This window comes from Diorhabda carinulata, chromosome X (genome assembly GCF_026250575.1).
Source record: "Diorhabda carinulata isolate Delta chromosome X, icDioCari1.1, whole genome shotgun sequence".
Lineage (NCBI taxonomy): Eukaryota > Metazoa > Arthropoda > Insecta > Coleoptera > Chrysomelidae > Diorhabda > Diorhabda carinulata.
Genome location: NC_079472.1, coordinates 18,157,264 through 18,179,139, shown reverse-complemented (window position 1 = coordinate 18,179,139; position 21,876 = coordinate 18,157,264). Strand labels below are relative to the sequence as shown.

The 21,876-nt window shown below is 33.0% G+C and overlaps 1 protein-coding gene across 2 annotated transcripts; it reads right to left on the bottom strand.

Moving 5' to 3' along the window:
• Positions 1–119: 119 nt before the first annotated feature.
• Positions 120–20,467, bottom strand: LOC130900709 (shootin-1). 2 transcript variants are annotated; one of them, XM_057811506.1, is made up of 8 exons: positions 20,199–20,467; positions 7,219–7,468; positions 5,892–6,078; positions 2,926–3,181; positions 1,756–1,919; positions 1,506–1,692; positions 1,192–1,449; positions 120–460 (listed from the first exon to the last, which is right to left on the bottom strand). In XM_057811506.1, the coding sequence occupies exons 2-8, from the start codon at positions 7,430–7,432 to the stop codon at positions 239–241; spliced, it is 1,488 nt and encodes a 495-aa protein (XP_057667489.1). In that variant the 5' UTR covers positions 7,433–7,468; positions 20,199–20,467; the 3' UTR covers positions 120–238. The 2 variants fall into 2 exon arrangements, with proteins under 2 accessions (XP_057667489.1, XP_057667490.1); XM_057811507.1 differs by lacking the exons at positions 5,892–6,078; positions 7,219–7,468; positions 20,199–20,467 and adding an exon at positions 3,554–3,716.
• Between the last annotated feature and the right edge of the window lie 1,409 nt (positions 20,468–21,876).

Sequence of the window (21,876 nt, the reverse complement as noted above, 5' to 3'; positions counted from 1 at the left end):
TAACGAATTTATTCCATTTTGCTGTACCAAACTGTATAAACAAATTTGAAAATGAAAGAATTTAAGAAGTAGTGATCATAGAATAATTGTATTCTCCTGAAAGGAAATGAAACCAAAAATATAGTTGTAAAACTTTATTATGTAACAAAAATATATAAAAAATGCGTTATAATATTTAATACATATACAATATGCAATACAACTTAATATCTAATTTGGTTAACGTTGGACAAATATTTTACAACTGCACATCTCCAATACATTGACTTTGTCTCTTTTTAGGAGCTCTCTTCAGGCTATGCAGTATATTTAGTATTTCTTCAACCGCTTTTGGTTGTTCTTTATCTTGTTTTTCTTTATCTTTTTTGGGTTTTCTTAATGTAAACTGTCCAGCTTTTATAGCATTTATTATATCTTCGTTAACACCAGGGGCAGATTTTTTTTCGGGGTTTGCATTCTCCTGAAAAATGAAAATATTCTTTGTCTATAACTTTTTATTTAACAATAATATTAATCTCAACCAACATGATATTTTTATTGTAGTATAATAATTACAATGTAAAAACATCATCAAATTTTTTATATATTACACTACTTATAATATTTGTGTTGAAAATTTTGATATTCTCGATCAAATACGACATTTTCAATTAGTTCAAAATCTCCCGGTTAATACTTATCCCGCCGTTTTTCTTCCTAAGTAGGCCTAGTACCTTGCTCTTATAAATTAATTAGATCACCATTTTGTTTTAACATAACCTAGTTTTTTATTGTTACCGTTTGGTGCGTAAAACTAATTAAAGATAATTTATATTGAGAAATTTTACACTGTAATTATTCTTAAATTAACGCGATAAACTTATCAGTTAAGTGTGAAATGTTGTATAAATTCCAAATAGGGTAAGTTGTTTTGCATGCAACTTATTGATTGAAAATATGCAGTTTTCTAATTTTAAAATGAATCACGATACAATTGTCAACGGTAGTGTGAAAATTTTACAGAAAAAAATTGATAATCCTTTAATTTGAACGTTGACGATGATGAATATATTTATTATTATTAGTATTAGGGAATTCGTCATAGATAAAGTATAAACAGGGCCGGCTCTAGTCTAGAACCTCTCAATAAAAAATATGATAAAATTTTGTGTGTATTAAAATAAAAGGATACGTTAAATTGATCATACTTACTTGTACTCCTATGCATTCGGCGAGATCCGAAAGTGCAACTTTACTTCTTCTACGTCTCAGAGGGACAACAGGGGGAACAGCGCAAGGAGGAGGTAGCATAGGTGGCGGCGGTGGCGGAGGTGGTGCAGGAGGGGCTTTAAGTTTCTCTTCCGCTCGATCTGCTCGTTCTTTAGCAGCTTGCAGTTCTGATTCTACTAATTTCAATTGTTCTTCGAGTACCTCAATTTGAGCGTGCTGATCTTGGTGATCCAAACGATCCTAAAAATTTAAATTTATAAAAAAATTATTCATAAAGTTGAAATTAGTAAATCTACCTGAAGAATACTAATTTCTTCTTCGAATTTATTTCTTTCGTCTTCTAATGTCCTCTTCAAGTCTTCTATCTCTTGAAATAATAATAAAGATTTTTCAGAATCTTCACTTTCATGTAATCCTTGCATTATTAAAGCGCTCTGATGCTTCAAAACGTTCCTTTCCCTTTTGTGGACATCGCATTCTTTCCTAAAATCGAATTTTTTTTTTTAATGAAACACCTTATACTAAAAAAGTAGTAGATTGAATTACTTTATATTGGCTAAATTCGTTCTATGTTCTTCTTCTAACATCTGCAGATCTTTCATCTCGTTTTTCATCATCTCCATTATCCTCAAAGTTTGTTCATGTTCTTTTTTCAATTCTCTAAATTCGTGTTCCAATTGGACATTCTTTTGTTTCTCTAATTCCAATTCCTGGAACGTGTAATATTTCTATTAAAATGCGGAAGGTATAGGTCACTTCTATTATTACTACAATGAAAAGTTATCCACTAGAGGGGCTTCTATCTCCCTTACTGTGGTCACTAGTAGTGGACAAAATCTAACTAGACTTAACCCCCTTAAAACAACACTAGTCTAAGTAATAACGATTTTCAAAGGCTGATCAGTTTGTGTATCACAAGGACCATAGCAAGATGCCTCACTACAACCTTACAAGCGCACTAAACCTGCCTACCTTTCACGTTAGACGCTAAAAAAAAGCCATTAAAACAGCGCCATCTGGCTAAACAAGATATACACAGACCTTCAAATCGAATTGGTAAGCATTGACCTCCAAGCATGGTTCAATAAAGCTAGAAATACATTGGTTAACACATGTTTGGGAACTTGTGAAAGACGTTGGATTGGTCAAATTTGAACCAAAATAAAAGCTCTGCATGTTAATTTAAAAAGTCCTCACAGATTTTCGGTCACAATTGCTAGAAATAAACTTATCTACTAAGAAATATCGCTAGAAAGCACATTTACATCTACTCGGATAGCTCTGAAGGCTATTGAGTGCACTCCCCAGGCAATGAGGAAGCATTGCGCAATGACTCAATATTTTAAACCAGAATTGCCTCATGAAATATTACATAAACAATTAACTGGAAGGATTGATAAAGGATCAGATTGTGTCTTACTGGAACAACCCTCCAGGACTAATACAATCCCAAATATTCAGCTAGAAGTCCGAGGAACTTCTCGAGATATCTAGAAACGATATTAAACTGGTGGTCGGTCTTCTGACAAGTCACTAAGGCGATATAAGTAAGAGAAAACAACTGCAGATTCGACAGAGATATCGACTCAGCAGAGCATTTATTCTGCGAATGTCTTGCCGTTTCAGCAAAAAGCGAACGACTTGGATAAAATATCTTTTTAGAGTCACAACGATTTACAAAATAACCAAACCTGATACCAATATGTAGATACTTACTTCAGATAATCGAATGTTTTCTTCGGAAGTCTGAAATTCGGTTTGCCTCGAACTGTCCAGTTCGGTCTGTAGTTCGGCTACTTCGGTACTAAGCTGTTTGATGGTTTTATTCAAATTTTCTATATCGCTTTCAGAGTTTGATTCGTTTTCCCCTGCATCGACGCCTTCATCTACAGCATCTTTATCCATTAAAAGCAGAGTTTTTCTTTTCAGTTCTTTGTTTTCCCTATACCACAACGTGGCATCTTTAAGAGCTCTAAAAAGCAATTGTAATTATTATTTGTATATGTTGGTTAATCAAGGTAGATCATTGAAAGATAAAAATTTAAGTTAGCTTTTAATAGTATCGGTTTTCTAATTATTCTTGAAAAATCCGTCGAGTTGAGCCCTTCAATATGCATTAACTACCATTATAATGAAATCATAATTTATAAAATCTTGCGGATCCTTCTATTTGTGTGCTCAACGAAATAATAGACGATGAAAATCATTTTTCAACTAACCATTTTCTAACATATAATCTCACAATTGGTTCCGACGAATTATTGAAAATATCAAAATTTGTAAGATCGCGGTTCCATATATTTCATAATAAACAAAAATGTAAAAATTGGAGCACGTAATTTACCTCAATCGTGTTGAATTCTTCAAGAATGTTTCGAGAAATGCTGAAAATGCCACTGTATTTAATATTAAATTTGATTTAAAATTTGATGTGGAAACGTGAAACTCCATTTCAAAGTTTTATGACATTTCTGTCACATATGTTTTCAGTATATTAAGAAACGTATAAAACAAAAAACTCAAATTCAAAGTCAATTAGAGCTCTTTGTTTGTGCCTCCTAGAAAAATCAAGTAAATTTATACCAATTAGATACACTACCAGTCAAAAGTTTTTGTCCACCCCATAATCCATTCATTAAATTTCAAAATAACAAATTTTTTTTTTTGTACCAAGACATCTTTTTGTCTAATTCGTATACGAATTGTTTTCGTTCTCGCAAATTCATACTTTTAAGCTTAGAAATGAGTTAAACCAAGGAACTATCGTACCATTGCCATCGAATTAAAAATACCTTGACGTATGGTGAACAACAACGTGAAAAAATAGCATCCACCAGAAGCTTTGGTGATAGAAAAAGTTCAGGGTGGCTTTGAAAAGCGTATTGTATTGATCAGTAAACGTGATCGACTGCTCACGAGCCCAGAGATAGCAGCTTAGATCAAGGTGAAGAGACTGGGGCATAAAGGAGCCGCGTAACATACCTAGATCTTCGATAATCTTAAGGTCCAATAACACCTACCGCGTGCTCTGTCGATCTATGGATGAGCGAGTAGGTGAATTCCCTTCATAAGAATGATTTCTGCATGTTTAGGAAATTCCGCACATCATGTAGATTGATTCCTTGACGTCTTTCGATTTGCTCCAATGACTTCTGGTAAACAAATGGTTATGTACCCTTTGGAGTTGACCGTTTTACGTTGATTTAATGTCACTATTTCCACATGGATCGTAATGTCAAAGAAACAGGTATCGATTTGCTTCGATTAACTCTTTTTTTTTTTATTTGGCTCGTTTTGAAATGCTGACATATAACAATGAAATATGCCGAGGAGATCGTTCGAATAACTAATTTTAGTCTCGGGATAAAGCAACTGGCTACCGCAGCATAATATCGCAGTAGCAACGCCAGTAGAAACGCCACCCTTAGACTCCATGGAGAGATAATTGAACAAGTGTCATCTTTAAGATACTTGGGCACGCTCGTCAACCAGCAATGCGACCCAAAACTCGAAATCAGATCAACAATTGAGCAAACGCGGAAAACTCGGAACAGCTTGAGGACACTTCTGGCTAACCGCAACGTCAGCCTGGAACTCCGGATCAGAAAGCTTCGCTGTTACATCGTTCCTGTTCATCTTTACGGATACGAAAGTTGGACCATGGGTGCGGCCTTAGAGAAGAAAATTTATGCGTTCAAAATATACGCCTACAGGTGGACGGAACATAAGACAAACATAGAGGTCCTATAGCAAATGGGTAACTTCTCACGACAATCAAGAGAAAGTTGCAGTACCTAGGGCATAGAAAGAGAGGCGAGCGATGTGAGATTCGGTCGGCCGTAGATAACATTCATGGCTGAAAGATTTGCGCAGATGGCTCGGACAGACAGAAATTTTCAGAGCTGCGGTTTCTCGTGCGTCAATAGCCATTTGGATCGACAAACTCCTTAGGGAAACGGCGTCGTAAGAAGAAGAAGAGTGGTTTTTACTGACAGAGAAAGTTCCGGAATGTTCCATATTGGACCATCTTGAAGCAACAAATTAGCACGTAAAATATGCCCTCAAGTCTGCCTAGTTAACTATTTTCTCCGCCGAGATTTTACAAAAGAGCTGCCGTAGCTTAATACCACAAAAATAGAAATGGGTGGTTCTTTTAGAGCTTTTTCGATTATACCAGCATTAAAATATGTCGTCTGGTTTATGTCGCCAGCTCAGCAAATATATCACAGTTGTAATTTTCCCGATAAAGTAGCCTTGAAGCAATAAAATATGCCGCTAAGTTCGTTTCGATACTGAGATCTTGCACTTGGCTACTCTAAATTAATGTTATAATAGGGTGCCACGCATTTCTCGGCAACTGCGGGTGCAACAAATAATAAAAAATTATGAGTCTGGTCCGGACGTGCCTTCCGAAGCTTAGTATACGTTTTTTAGATATGTTAATGCAGCATTCGCACGTTTCGATAACCAGTGTACGTCTTCAGAGACTGAAGTTTATCTTAGTGAACGATTTTTTCACGACCAAATGATTATGTTGATTCTAGTCATACCAATAACCAAAGATGTATCAATCTAATATCATATTATGATGATCTTATGTAATTAATTTAAGCACATCACTGACATTTAAAAGAATTTACTTTGAAATTCGGATAGTTACAGTTTTAGTTTGCATTACTCACCCAGACATAGCCCTGGTTTCTGTTTCATATTGATTCTTCAGTGTTTCGTATTCTTTGTACAAATTTTTAGAAGCCGTTGATAATTTGGTATATTCTTCGTTTTTTTCAAACAATTCGGTTTCTAAATAATCGTGTTTTATTTGCAAATTTAAATGTTTTTTTTCAATGTCCGCCAAACTTCTAAGTGCTAAAAATAAAAGAAATAGTCGGTAAGTTTAAGACTGGAGTTTATTTTTAATAATATACTCAATCATTCCAAAAAAAACTGATGGAAACAAAAACACTAGCGTTGAAGATGTTGCCATACACGTTTACTAATTTTTTTTTCAATTTCCAACTTAAAAATGATATTGATTGTAAATTTATTGTGAAAGTCTTTTCTATTTCATTTCATATCACTGTATTCTTACTAATACTGTGAAGGTCTTGTCGTTCCTAATTCCCCAGGTAGTCTCTTTACGGTTCCCTTAGCTGCCCTAGCCCATGGACAATCCTCCAGGCGTCGCTGACTTTGGGGCAAGGCTTTTCCACTACGCGAAAACCTAGCATAGTGACAATTTGCCTAGTAAAGTTAAAATACTAGACGCCAAGATACCTGATATGCTTCCCAGCTTTAGATGTCGAGTGTGCGTAAAGATCCTTGAGTTTCCACTAACCCAACTATAACTATGATTCAAACAATGTCTCTTTTTTGCTTCACCTCTTCCAAAGGGTTACTAAAACCGCGATTTCGAGCAATTTTATCGATTGGGTGGCTCCAAGATTGAACAATTCGTACCATAGATCCAGAACAGTTTTACCGCTCTTTCTTCCACTTAGTTCTTTTGTGCTTGGGTTCCGTGGTCATGATTTACCAGCGTATTAGTGCCTCTTCGATGTCTGTGTAAATGTGTTCCTTATTTTTTGCGGCAATCTGAGCTACTAGCTCAATCTGTATAACGGAAGCTTACCTTCCTAACCAACTTTGGGATTGTATAGTCCTGATCCAACCATTTCGCCTTTTTCAGAGCAATTCGTGTAATAGACGTGTAATAATCTCATTTTGGTCTCATTCCTTCCTGCTGGGAAGCTTGAGATCGACCAACTTGAAGCTTGAGAACCAACGACCAAAGGCCCACTAGAATTATATTGATAAACAATCATCAAATCATATGCTTTTCCAAAGCTCAGTTTCAGCTCGCAACAACAACATACAGAGGGTATGTCATAAGTAATGACGGTTATCACAAATGAAAATTTCTACCCCTCAATTTAAAACGAGTCATACCATGTTAAGATAAAGTAATTTTGAAACGAATTGTTTGCCGTAAAATTTATTCTTTCCTACCTTTTTCTTTTTCTATCAAAATAACTTTCCTCCTCTCTTCAGCTTCTTCATATTTCATTTTCCATCTTAACGCCTGACTTTCTGTAACTGGAATTTTCGACATATTGCTTGGTGATGAAAATTGTTTGTTGTATTGCCTCCTTAACGGTATACTTGAGTTTCCATTGGAATTAGTCTTATTTAACGACATTGCGTATCTGTTATTGATAGACATTCTGTTGATTTTTTACATGAAGATCAAATGTTGTACCTGAAACAACAACAAGAAGAAGAATTATGATTTTTTACTACTTCTCGCGGTTAAGCTCAATTATAGACATTCCATCCATCAAGTACTGGTAATACGAGGAGTCCAACTAGGCATGGTACTTAGATTATGGCATTATCAGTATCAATCTAGATAATAATTTACTATTCGATCAATTGCTCATGAATCTAATTAATGCTTTAACTCCTCGAAGACCACCCTAGTTTAAATTACTACGAGAAACAAGTACAAGAACAAAAACCGTCAAACGAACGGGGTAGAACTCTTAATTCGATCAGAGACTCACATGGGAACAAAACCATAAGTCAGGAATTGCTTTGTACCCCTACACCATAATGTTCGGAGGAACTGACTGTACAAATCTGTTGTACGACCTATCAAAAACTAAACTGGGAAAACAACCCTAGATAAGCTACAAAGAGCGGCTTATTTTGTATTGACAGGCACTAAAAAGTCATTTAAGATACTCCCTTTGAAGACCTTTATAGAAAGTGGAGCTATAAAGTAGGCATTAAAGACATATAAGGATTAGAACATGAAGCACGGCGACCCGATCGGGCGTCTCAGCATTCTATAGAAATGTAAGTAATTTGATCACGGATGCTATGTCTTCCAAACTATACTTGGAACGGATAAAAGCAGGGGTTTTATTCCCACGAGCCTCATTAATATTCTACACTGATGGCTTGAAAATGGAAAATAAACAAGCATGTTTGCAGGAACGAAGCTTGCAATCCCAATGGGTTCAGAACCTTCCATTTTCTATACGGAAACAAACGCAATTCTTACATGCGTAGCTACGTTTTGCACTACCACAACGCAAAGATATCAGAGCAGCTCTTCAAGCATTTGACTCGTATAAAAATGGATCAAAGCTAGTACGGAACTGCACGCAATCTTCGGAGCATTGAAATAAACAATAAATTTACTCTAATGTGGGTACCTGACCACACCAGAGTGCTTGGTAATGAACAAGCTGATCATCTGGAGAAACAAGACGGAACAACTTTTTTCATAGGAATACAAGTCAGAGGAGGTATGCGCTAGGTCATCTCAAAACCTGGCGACGAGTAACTAGGTCTCGAAACATTCTGGTGGTCAAAGAAATGAAAGAGTAGACGATGTAGCAAAAATTTCTATCACGAGTATGCTACTTGTCTCCTTAATTCGCGCATACAACGATTTCATAAAAATTTTTGATTGGATACAAGAGCTGGAAATAGTTTTTTGAATAGCTGGCTGGGAACCATCGGCTGCGACACATCAAAACCTTCTTCAAAGAGCAATCCAAGGTACTGGGTGGAGATTTCATTCAACTCAAAAGGTCAATGCTGATCATCGGGTTGGTTATTGGCTATTAGTTATCATCACGTAAGATAGTGAATGTTTAAGATGCAGAGATAAAGAACAAATAATTTATTTTCATTTACGTTTCAGTTTTATTTAGAGTTTTCAATACGTAACAGCTAAGTTTTGGTTGTTTTCGAAACAATTTTGTTTATTATTTTTTCAGTAGGAAACTTCAAATATTTTTCTCGAAATAGAAAATTTTTATATAAACCGAAATCAGATTATATACATTCTATTCTCATTAGAGATCGAGGAATTCTTTTACTAGTTAAAAATACATAGAAATGTAAACTATTTAAAATTTATACGTTCATACGTGATAAAAAAATTGAACACGCTCTACCTCAGTCGCAGCAAAAAAATTAAACCGACCGACGATTTCTTTTTTATCGGCATCGAGTTGACTAGAAGATGACGTTCACACTCTCACTCGGAAATATCGCGTAAAAAATGCCGACACACCTTATTCCATTCTCATTATTATTTAAATCATTGTTGGAAATCAATTAGACGTCTCATTTTGGAAGATTAATGACGTAGAATCGTTTTTAGAAATCGAAATTACTTTCGTCTTCTTTATATACCATGAGTTTTTAGCCTCACATGGGAAGAGAAGTCATAAATAAAAAAACTGTGATTCTTTTTCAATATATTTTTCCTTTTAATTTCATAGTTGCTATTAAACTTTTTGCCCCTTAAGCCTATCGCTCCTATTGACGCCATTTGGTGTCTTCAAGTTTCGTGTTTATTTGACACCAAATGGTGTAGACATGGCGATCTGAAATCGATTAATCGAAGAATCGATTCCTTGGACCGAATAGATTGATATGTTGTACTGATTTGATATTTTATCCTATGAAATATTAACTTATTTAATTAACACTAATTAGTGAATAAATTCATAGATTTGTTAATTGATTCATTTATTGTCATCGAGAGTAAATGAGAAAGTAAAATTTCAAGTTGATTGGTTAATGAGAAGTAAGTTAAATATTGATATCAAATTGTGTACCATACAAACAGACGGTGTAAGTTGAATAAATTGGAAATTCGGTACCAAGGGCTATGAGATCCACATGGGTTAGTACTTTTTTGATAAGGGATTATCTATAATTGCGTGACCCATTGTCAACCTTTAGGTATGGGTATAACCTCCCCTTGTCCTAATAACATTTCTCATACGATTAACCATATATTTAATCAAGTTAGTTATTGTTCCTCGTGGGATGTTAAACCACTCATCTTCTACTGCAACAATAAGCTCGGGATCAAGTTTGGGGTAGGAAGTCTTCTTTTTAGCTCATCCCATAAATGTTTTATCAGATTCTGCAATGTAATCTTGAACGATTCTGGCGGAGTGCAGCCTTGCATTGTCATAAGGTAAATTAGTCTGCAACGTAGTCGACGTAAGCTAAAATTTCCTCGATCTATCAAACTTCTTTCGTGAACATGGTCGACCCTACGAATGAACGGTTCGGGTTCGTATACAAATTGCACCCCAGATCATGTAGGAACCACCTTCATGAGCACTCCGCTCTTAAAATCAGCAATCTGCAAATCGTTCTCTTGGTAAATTTGTCTTCTTCGGTTGCTACTATTGAGGCATATTCAGGTTTCATCTGAGAACAGAACTGATCCCCGTTTTTCTAACGTCTAGCTCAGATGATCCTGTGCAACAAGCAGACGTGCTTGATGATGAGCCGGAGTTAGGTTTGGACCAATCGAAGGAGTTTTAGGGATTATTTTCCTACAGTTTTCGTCTTACTATCCACTGACTAATAGTGACTCCTCGCATCAGGTTTATAAACGTAAAGATATGACCATGGAATATTCTGGAAAACTAAACTAAGAAAAATAATAAGTTTTTGTAGTTTAGGCTCCCCAATCAGATGATAAGTGAACTATCTGATTCAGGATAATAGTTTACGAAAAGCCTTGATGATTATGTCGAAACTGTGTACCAAAATATTTGAATAAAAAAAATTGGATAATTTATAATTTTAACGCAAAAAAATCAGTTTTCAGCTACAACGTTTAAAGTAAACACGTTTAATTAATCAGTTGTTTACATTAATGACGTTTCTGTACTTTTCCTAATACATTATGATAAGATTTTAATTTTTATACAAATAAAAAAATATTATGATTCAATTTCACCAAAATGGTTTCTTTCTATTTGCACATATCTTTGAATAGTATTAAAACTAATCCTTGAAATTTCACACATTTAATTACTATAATGTAACAAATAAAGAATGAAATTAGTATGATAATAATCAATATATAAACACATTTTAATTTGAGCTCTAGTCGAAAAAGAATTGGTATTATTAGGTTTTCCTTCTCTAATTTACTTAAACTGTTATAACGGCGGGGAGAATTTATACACACGGTATTTCTCATTCATTTAATTTATTTATACACCATAAACTATGCACTAAAACACTAAACTACTCGCTATTTTTGATAATTATCCACTAATATTCAACTTTTCAGTTATATAATTTATACACACGGTGTTTCTCACTTATTTAATTTATTTATATACCATAAACTATGCACTAAAACACTAAACTACTCGCTATTTATGATAATTATCCACTATTATTTAACTTTTCACTTATATAATTTATACGCACGGTGATTTTCACTATTTATGATAATTATCTACTAATATTCAACTTTTCAGTTATATAATTTATACACACGGTGTTTCTCACTTATTTAATTTATTTATACACCATAAACTATGCACTAAAACACTAAACTACTCGCTATTTTTGATAATTATCCACTAATATTCAACTTTTCAGTTATATAATTTATACACACGGTGTTTCTCACTTATTTAATTTATTTATACACCATAAACTATGCACTAAAACACTAAACTACTCGCTATTTTTGATAATTATCCACTAATATTCAACTTTTCACTTATATAATTTATACGCACGGTAATTTTCACTATTTATGATAATTATCCACTAATATTCAACTTTTCACTTATATAATTTATACACACGGTGTTTCTCACTTATTTAATTTATTTATACAGCAAAAACAATGCACTAAAACACTAAACTTCTCGCTATTTATAATAATTATCCACTATTATTTAACTTTTCACTTATATAATTTATACACACGTTGTTTCTCACTTGTATAATTTATTTGAATTCACTGTTTTCACGTTCACTATGACATCCAATTATTTACTGACTTCCTCGCTGATAAACAAGCACCTATTTATAGAATAAGAATTTCTGGATAATTCGGTTCTAGAATATGGATAAACCAAAAAGCCTTCCTAGAAATTGATTCTATAAAAACAATATAAACCATTCGCCGCCTTTGGAATCATCAAAACTGCTTCTTTTCTACTGCTATCCAGTCGGCGTTTCACATGTGGTTTTTGGGGCTTCATCATAGTGAGAACAAATTCTTGTCGAACGTATATTTCGATGGTATAGGACATAGGTTGAATGGTGTTGTTATCAATCATAGTTCCAAATTTTCTGTAAAATACTTTTTTGTTGCTGTTTTTACGTTTTCGTGCACATTGTGTGTCTCTATAAAAGTTTTGATTCGCTTTCAACTTCTGCTGAAGCAGATCAATATACTACCGTTGTTGATGTTCTGGATGTTGTGAGTGACTATCTATTTTTTCAAAAATTTTTCTGATATGAGGTGCAGTCATTGAAGCGTTATTGCTCCGAATTTTACTGTGAACCGATGTGCGTGAAATTTTGTAATTAGACTCATCTTACCCTTAACTTTAAAAGTGGAAATGATCTGAACTCCGCACCCACCTAGGTGTGGTTGCCACCCCTTCTCGGTAGTGTAATTTTTTTTCAAAATAACCTCGGATATCGATGGAAGGCCTTATTTTGAGAAAAAAATGTTTTATAAAGTTTTTCAAAAAACTCAATATTTTTCAAGTTATTAGTAATTGAAAATTTGGAATTTTTTCACGTTTTTCACCGGTTTTTTGCAAATACCTCCAAAAATATGCATTTTAACGAAAATTTTATAATGAAAAAATTGTAGCAGGTGAAAAACTGAACAAATCGGTTTTATATAAAGTGTTCTAAGTGCAATATTAAGGGAGATATTAAAAATCAAAGCCGTTTTTTATTTTATCTGAAATTTAATCGATGTATTGCCATCTAGCGGCGAGCAGATACATTTTATGCATTATAATGAAATAAGGTTTTATAGTGCTTGAAATAAGCTTTAAAAAGAGCACTATTAAAAGTCTTTTGCACGTAAAAAATTAGTGAGCTGTAATGCAAATAAGACGAACATTGTTTTTTCTTTTAAACCAATGGGTTTCATAAGTGTCATTGCCACCAAAAGTAAAAATAATCGTATTCCGTCTAGACTTATCTTTAATATAAAGAGTTTGATCGATTCTAACAGTTTGGCTGCTTTAGGATAAATATTTTTCAAAAAATTACGATTTTAAGAAAAAAAAATTTCGAATTTTTAAAAAAACCCCCTTCATTTCATAATATCTCAAAAATGATGAAAGATACGTATAAAAGTATATTGTTAAAAAATCTAGGTCTTTTTCCGACAAAAAATATGGTTGTCTTTTTTCTGTCACACAAAAATTGACGGAGATATGATTGTTTAAAGAGCGCGCGGCAATGCAATCAAAGTCTCTCTCGATCCGTTTGACCCTTCACCGTTTTAAAATAAAAGGTTTTTCACTATATATTGTAATTAAAAAAGTTGTAGCTCTTTTAATTACCTTCAGAATGGTTTTTTATAAGTTGTGATAGCATCAAAAATGAAGAAGTTGTGGTCCAAAAACTAACCGTATTTTTTTCTACTTAGTAAACGGAAAATTTCGGAGTGTGAATATTTGGAGAAAAGTGAATTTGAATGAAGGTAAGTATGTGTATTGCTCGGATTATCCCTGGTAGGGTTTTAAGTTTATTGTCGTATTAATTTAATCAGTTTGTTTCAATTATTTAAGTGACATATCGATTAAATTGTCACCAAATTAACAAGTAGATTATGTAAAGTACAATTTTTAATTCAGCACATTTTTTGGGGATATTTTTCACATAAATATTTATTACTAATTATTTCCGACCTACATAAAATATTATTTACTCAATACTTAAATCTTTTTATGTCATACCAAAGTAATTTTCACAATTTAGGGGTTGTTTGCAATGGTTGTGAGGTTTTCAAATGGTTGAATATGATTGTATTATGAGGTAATGTCACCCCTTATCATTAAACACGTAAAATGGCTAAATGTCAATTTTTAAGAACCAAAATTTCATGCAAATTTACTTCACAGTAAAAAAATTCAGAGGTAAGACGCTATTTTTCGCTTCAATGACTGCACTAATGGTTTCTTAAGAGTTTAAAACGTTGTGCGCAATTATTATACTCCCTTAGACGTTTTAGCTCGCTTTTATCGATGGAGTCGAACTTTTGTTGATCCTCAATTTGAGTAATTTTGAGTTTGTCCCCTAAAATTCAGCTAGAGCCTTGCGCATTTCGAGTGACACTTCATTGACGCTATTTGGTTGTGTGTTGTCAAAATCGGGAATTGTCGGTAATTATTTCTACTTCTTTTTCGCCAATGTGTACCGTTTGCATGTTGCGCTACTAGATCATCATCCGTTATTTGAAGAAGTATTATTATTAAGTACGTATATGGTTTCTAAATTTATAAGTACATTTCCAGTATGTCGAATGTTCTTCTGAAAAAGATCTAATTCAATTGATAATCTAATCATACTTACAGTTCTTTCACTCCGTTTTTTTTTCGTTATTAAAATTCTGTGTTACATTTCCCGTTGATTGAGATAAAAGCATTAGTAGGAAACTTTTTATAGACACTCCAGCTGACGGAATTTGAAAACTTTTCGACGAATAATGAATCAATTAAGAAACACATAAACTAATTCATTTCACAGACCATTCGATAGGAAGCGGTTAATATTTAAACTTTGCATTTTTAAAAATTTGTAACATCTAAAATTGCGTCAAATAATGTGAGTAATGAATTAATTAACATTTAATGAAATTGACATAATTAGTTAATTGTGAAATGTTTGTAAGCCGCATAAATTGATTAAATGTTATTTTTTAAAATCCCTAAATATCATAAGACATTGGATATATAACCCATACGAGGGTTATTCAAAAATTTTGTTACGAAATAACTTTACGCACGCGTTGTGAAGATTTTTCTGAATTTCGAAAAAAATTAGTATGGAGCTGTCATTAACCCGTTTTGACCAAAATTGTTTTCCATTTATTTTCTATAGGATGAATTTTTTTAGTGACTAAATACAATATTTATAAGTAACTTACATTATTTATAAAAATTTACATTCAATTCATTACATAAACCCATTTTTTACATATAATTGTTTATAGAGAGAAGTTCGATATCTTGTGTTGTCTAGATCGCCATTTTCAACCCAGTTAATTTTATTTTTGAGACCAGTTTTTCAATGGGTCTTCAAAATCATAGGGGGAAAAGGGTTGTTCGTTCGAAAGCTCTATTTCAACTTCGAGAGTGAAGTTGACGGCCTCTCCAATTTCCCATCTTGATCTTCGTCGGCCTCATCAGTGAGGACGTTTGGATCGGTGGCTGTGCCTCCTCAATGTAAGCCTCGTTTAGCAACCCCTAGAAACTCTCGCCAATCTTTAGAAATAAGGTTTGCTAATGAAATTTCTACTATAGAATGCAACTACGGAAATAAATGTAAGCTCAAATGGAAATGTTTGGTAATACGAAACGAATGCCAACTTCTTCGTCAATATCTATAATTGTTTCAAAACATTCGTTAGCAAACAAACAACCACGTGTATTTACAGAAACAAACCGTAAACATAATCGTTCATGATGACACTGGTAGCACCATCTATCCACAAAATGCTGAAGTATAGAACTTATTTAATTTTAAACAGAATGCTGCACCATCATCGATGGCCGTAAAATTTTTGAGCAAGGGCGATATCATCTGAAAAGTTGAATGTGTACAACCACTCGATTTATATATTATCGTCCATTTGCATCGTATCACTTAGTTTTTTATCCTGTTTATGTATAGAAAACTTTTTTGAATGGATTCAGTTAAAAATCTAAATCGCCTTGTATTCGGAGCTAAATCAATATATCGGAAAGTATTTATCGAAATTAGTCACCATTGGGCTTTCGCTGGAAAAAGCATTCCAGAAAGTCTATTCTAATAAAAAAGATATTGTTATATGGAAAAGAAATTACCCAAGGATTATAAAGGAAATGGGGATCTAATTTGTTTAGATGAAACATGGATCAAGGAAGAACATAAACCAATTAAATTTTGGCAAGATGAAACTGTTACAAGTCGAAGAGTGTCTTTTTCGAATAATTTATCTATTGGTTTAAATCCACCAAGAGGAAAGGGAGACAGACTTTAGTTAAATGTAGTTTATTCTTTGTGTTTCCTATATAAAGAGAAATTGAAAACCCGATTCAACTGGTATGGGCATAGATAAGATTTCAAGAAAAAATAATTCTTTTGAAAAGAGTGATGTTGAGCAGTTGTAAGTCTGAAAACTGGGAAAACGCAGTCAATCATACTGTTTAGAAGAAAATAGTTTTTTCAGTTGGAGTTGCATTTTTTGACGATTACAATGTTTCGAATGTTATATCTCAGAAACAGCGCCTCGTAGGAAAAAACTATTAAAACATTTTTTGTAGATAATTTTATGATCTACAATTTTTGTCTAAGGTATTTATTTGCTAAAACTCGCCGTTTTGTTGAAAATCGAGAAAAACTCATTTTTTTAACCTTTGACCTTGAATAACATTTTTACCACACAAGGGAATGATGGGAAGTTTTAAAACTTTATTTTTAATTATATTTTGAACAATTTTATTGATTTACAGCTTGGTGGGAATATATGTAGCTTCATTCTTATTTTTTTGGTCTAATTTTACCGAACTATAAAATGTCGAGGACAATTAGCTGAAATAACGTGCAATACTCTATTATAAAGTACGGGTCGTAGCCCTAATTAAAAAGTTTAGCCACTATTAGAACACCTTGTATAAATCACGACACTATTTTCTTTCTTTTTAATATTTATAGTCGTTTAAAAAACATCTGGTTTTATACACGTACAAACCTACGTAAATAAATAAATAAAAGTTATCTTTGGGTGTAGACATTTTTTTTAATTTTTTTTTTCACAATAACATTATCAATTCAATGAATATAAATTTAATTGTATTGATGTCTATCCTGTTATTGTAACAGAGTACCATACCAAAAAAAATCTCGTATAACTGTATTATCAATTATAAATAAAGGTTATGCCAAAATGGCGAATAGGTTAAATGTGTTGGAATGCATAAACAATTAATGTTGATATACGTATTATCACAAGGAAGACTAAATTTATCTATATATTTATATTTGTTATTATTTTTTTTATATAGTTTTATTGTATATATAAGAAATAATGTATACGAGGTCTGGCTATTAAATAAAGATATGTGTGACGAAAAAGGGTTTTATTATAAAAATTTTTCTACATTCGAATGCTCCCCTACAATATACTCCCCTTCTCTCGCCACACATCTTTCCATACGTTTTTTCCATTGATCGAAGCAGTGCTGGAAGTCTTCTTTGGTGAGGGCCTTTAGAAGCTCTGCCGTTTTTTGCTTTACCGTTTCCATCGACTCAAATCAGGTCCCTTTCAAAGCAGATCTTTTTCTAACCTTTCAAAGAAGTCTCAGCAGACCCGTTGGCGCAGGAGTTAGATTTTTTGGCACCAACTTCGCACAGACTTTTGCCATGTGTAATTCCTCGTGTAAAATTTTTCTAATCGTTTTTTTATCGGCGTTTACAGCCTCGGCAATCATCCGGATGCTCATACGACGATCTGTACGTACAATTTAGTTGATTTTGATCACTGTTTCTGAAGTTGAAAGAGTCACAAGCCGACCTGGGCGCTGGGCATCTTCAGTGCTCTCTCGGCCATCACTAAAGCGCTTACACCATTCAAAAACACACGCACGAGATAGAGAATTATCTCTAGGACTCTAGCAACAACTTATAGTACACGGTCGGAGTTTTCTTCAATTTTTTCGGCTCGAGAAAAAAACACGTTCATTTCAAACCGCTACTGCACAAATACTATGCTAGTGATGGAAACGTGTTTTGGAAAACGACTCAGGGATTTTTTGTAGATAATTTGATATATAAAAAGAAGTTATCTTTATTTTCTTGTATCTCAGTTTCTGTCCAATCAATCTGCCAAAGTTAAGTCGATGATTTTCTGTTATCAAAGGACTATTGAAAAAAAAAATGTTAGCCTTAACCATGTAATAAAAAGTTGCGCGTTTTTTGCAAATTGATGATGTTTTCACCCTTTTCGAACTGTCATCAGGGCTAATCCTCACGGATGGCACTTAGACCCTTCACAACAGTATATCGAAAATTAAAGTATCAAGTATATCATCACTCAAAAATGTCAATGGATTTTAGACTATAATTGATATTTCAAAATTTATAATTTTGTTTGACTTTTTCGAAAAAATTTAAATGAATAATGAAGAAATAAGAATTTCCTCAATAAAGGATAAACCCATATCTAAAATTATTATCATAACTCTAAGAATTATGTCAAGTAATAGAGATAACGAATTTGATTTTGATGTAAGCGTTTTATTTATAACCATTGGATCAATCCTAATCGATTAGTATTTATACAGGATGGATCATAACTAATAAATCACTTGGGAGAGGCATCCCAGAAAAAGTCGCGTAGTTTCTTAATCTCAAAAAACTATGTTGAGATGTCAAAATTTTGAATTAGTTCTAAGTGACCGGCCTAAAAACAAAAGAAATTGCAGCCCACATTTCTAAACGTGGCTTCTTCTACTAGCCTTTGGGCCCAATGGATATGAAATTTCTTGGAGATTACCGAGGTGTCTATCAAAACAAAATTTCTTCATCAATTATGTTATATCAACTGTATTTTGATACATAAATGAATGTTCAAGGTATGAAGATGCCATCAAGACTTTGTATATCAAATCTTAGAATGAAATATTTGCCTTATTTTCCAGAAAGCAGCATCCAAGTAAGTCGATAGATTAATATGTTCAGATTTCAAAACAGATGAGTGAGGATTGCAATTTTCGGGCTGTTTCTGAGACAAAAAATGTTAAAGAGATTAAGTCTAATTTAATCATGCGTGAGACAACTTTTGGAACATAATACTTTGAATCCATCACAAACTATTGATTCAGGATTAGAGTATGAAGTGCTGCTGGACTTTATTCCCAAGGTTCCATATTATGGAGAGTTCAATTTTGAAACTTCTTTTCATTCGCGTAATTCTTCATAAATTATTATTTTCTAGGAAAAGCTTGCAAAAATGTTATTTGAAAAGTTGCGGAAAGGACCTAAGTTCGAAGCGAGTTGCGTTCATGTCCTCACCAATTTTTTTTTGTACAAATATGATGCTACATTCTTCGATGAAGACCATTTTTTATATTAATCACTATGAGCTGCAGTCTTTTACTTTTTCCATGCTTCTATGAAAACTGGTCTATGGACTATTACTCGATGTCTTCAACGGCTGATTTATTGTGCTGAAGAATTTTTTATATTCTACAGGCCTGAAGGAAAATGCTTACATGGTAGGAGGAACCTACCCTCCAAATTTTATGTAGGTTCAGTAATTCCAACTGTGCAATGATGGATTAGTCAGTCTTCCAAATATTAAGATAAAACTACATGAATATTTGAATGTGCATTAAATTAGTGCAAGGTGAGTGCTTCGAATTCCTAGCGCAGTGCAAAAGCAGCGTATATATTTTGGAAGAATATAGAACAAACTTAGAACAACACAGAACAACTGCTAGAATCGTCAGATTCTTTAAAAACGTAGTGTCCACCCCAATGATCGTTTTTTTTTCTATTTTCTCTAAAGTTTCATATTTAGCCCTAAACCATTTTGAAATAAGAGAGAACAACCATCAAAAAGTAACATTTCGAAGCCGAGGAGTACATATAAAAGGTAGAAACAAGTAGTTATATATACACAAGTGTTATAATATTCCCTATGAAATCAAAATCGACGTACTTCAAAAAGTTATTACATTCGCAGTTATTTAGAATGAAGTGATTTTCATTTGGACACCGTGTATATTGAATAACTCGATAATTCTCAACTGTACATTCATAAACATTCATAAAACACATAAGATAAAAAAATCCAATAAAAAACTCGTTACTCATTATCTTATTCTCAACATAAAACAAAGAAAATAACCTTCATTTGAACGCATTTACAAATCAATCCTCCTTCAAATGATAAATAAACTCACCTATACCGGAAATATCCGCAAAATCTAAGAAATAACATCCACCTGCGAACCGCTGGTGAACAAAATTTTACCAGAAGACGTTAAACCGGTGGATTCGGTGAAAGTCTCACGAAACCGTTCAACTCAAATAAAAATAAAAAAGAAGCGCCAAGTCGTGTCGAGCTCGCCGTAAACGTAAACGCGAACTGAAACAAGTGAAATAAATTGTGACTTATCTTTCGATTCGGCCAACAAAGATCCGACTCCTTCCAAGCCATATCTGAGATTGTGACTCATTTCCTTCACACATGTTCGTCGCAGATAAGTTATACGCATGACATACTTTATTTTATACTCGAAATTTTGTATGGAAGAGATGGGTCACAATGAAAAGGCGGAGGACAAGGTTTTGTGTTCAAATAAATATATTTAATTATAAAAAGTCTGTATTTATTTACAAAGTAAAATGTGCTGTTACACGCTATGTATTCTATAGTCGATTCATAATCGTTAATAACATTTCTGGTCCATCCTGTACGCAAGCTCTTGTACAACAAAAATACCAGGGTGGCTTGACAATTTACTGATTTGCTATATTATTAGACAGAATAGTTTTGGTCACGCAGAAATTTACTATACGAATTAAAATATCAGGCAATGAGTACCAAATTATCAGTCTACTTCCTTATTAACGCCTACCGAAGCATGTAGCTGAAATACCTCGCACATTCAATATAAAAAAAGTTTTGATTGTTGTTTACTACGAAATAAATTTAGTAATAACTATATGAGAATATTTGAACTGACAGCATTTTTGAGAATCAGAAATAATAAATAATCATTTTTTTTAATTGTCTATCGGAAAAACTTAAAATCAAGACATTTGTGAATAAATAAAATATAGAAGTATCTTTAATTTAAATGCAACACACTGTATGATATAAATATTAAGATTTGGAATTTCCTACTTTGAGCCTATTTGTACTATAAGAAGTGCTATGACGTAATTAATAGAAATATTATCAAACTTTTGATATGAATACTTTTCAAAAACATTAGCAATCATTTTGGTAGACATTGACACAAATAGTAGCGGATCATTTTGTACAAAACCTTGTAAATAAGCTTCCCTAGGATATTTAATTGATTTTCCTTATCACGTTTTCCATCTGTTTTCAATTTTCGTATTTCCCTAAAATATTTCCTTCTTTAGCAAACTATCTCTTCTTTTTCCACGATTCTATTTCTGCGATAATAATATTGGTAAAAACCAGAATCAAACATCAACCATACTATTTTCCAGCAAGTATGTACTATGGGTAACACCCTATTTTATACTATTATTTATAGGCTGAATTTGAAATAGATTGTTATTTAAAGAGATGAATATTAACCTCATTCTTATTGCTTTTATGCAGGTATAATTGCCTCGTTTTCTAAACGAATGGACTATAAGTATGTTGCTTTTTTGATGTTAAATACGTATATGAAATTGTTATTTACATAAAACAATAATTCTAACTACGAAAATCCCCTATATTATTCGAATTTAAAATACCCCTTATTCAATTTTTTGTCATTTGAAGGAAAAAAGAGAAATTGAACAAAAGCAATTGATTTATTGAATTACTTATTTATTACCTGTCTGTATTATAAATGAACATAAATAAAAAACGTATATTTCATTAGTATAAAACCA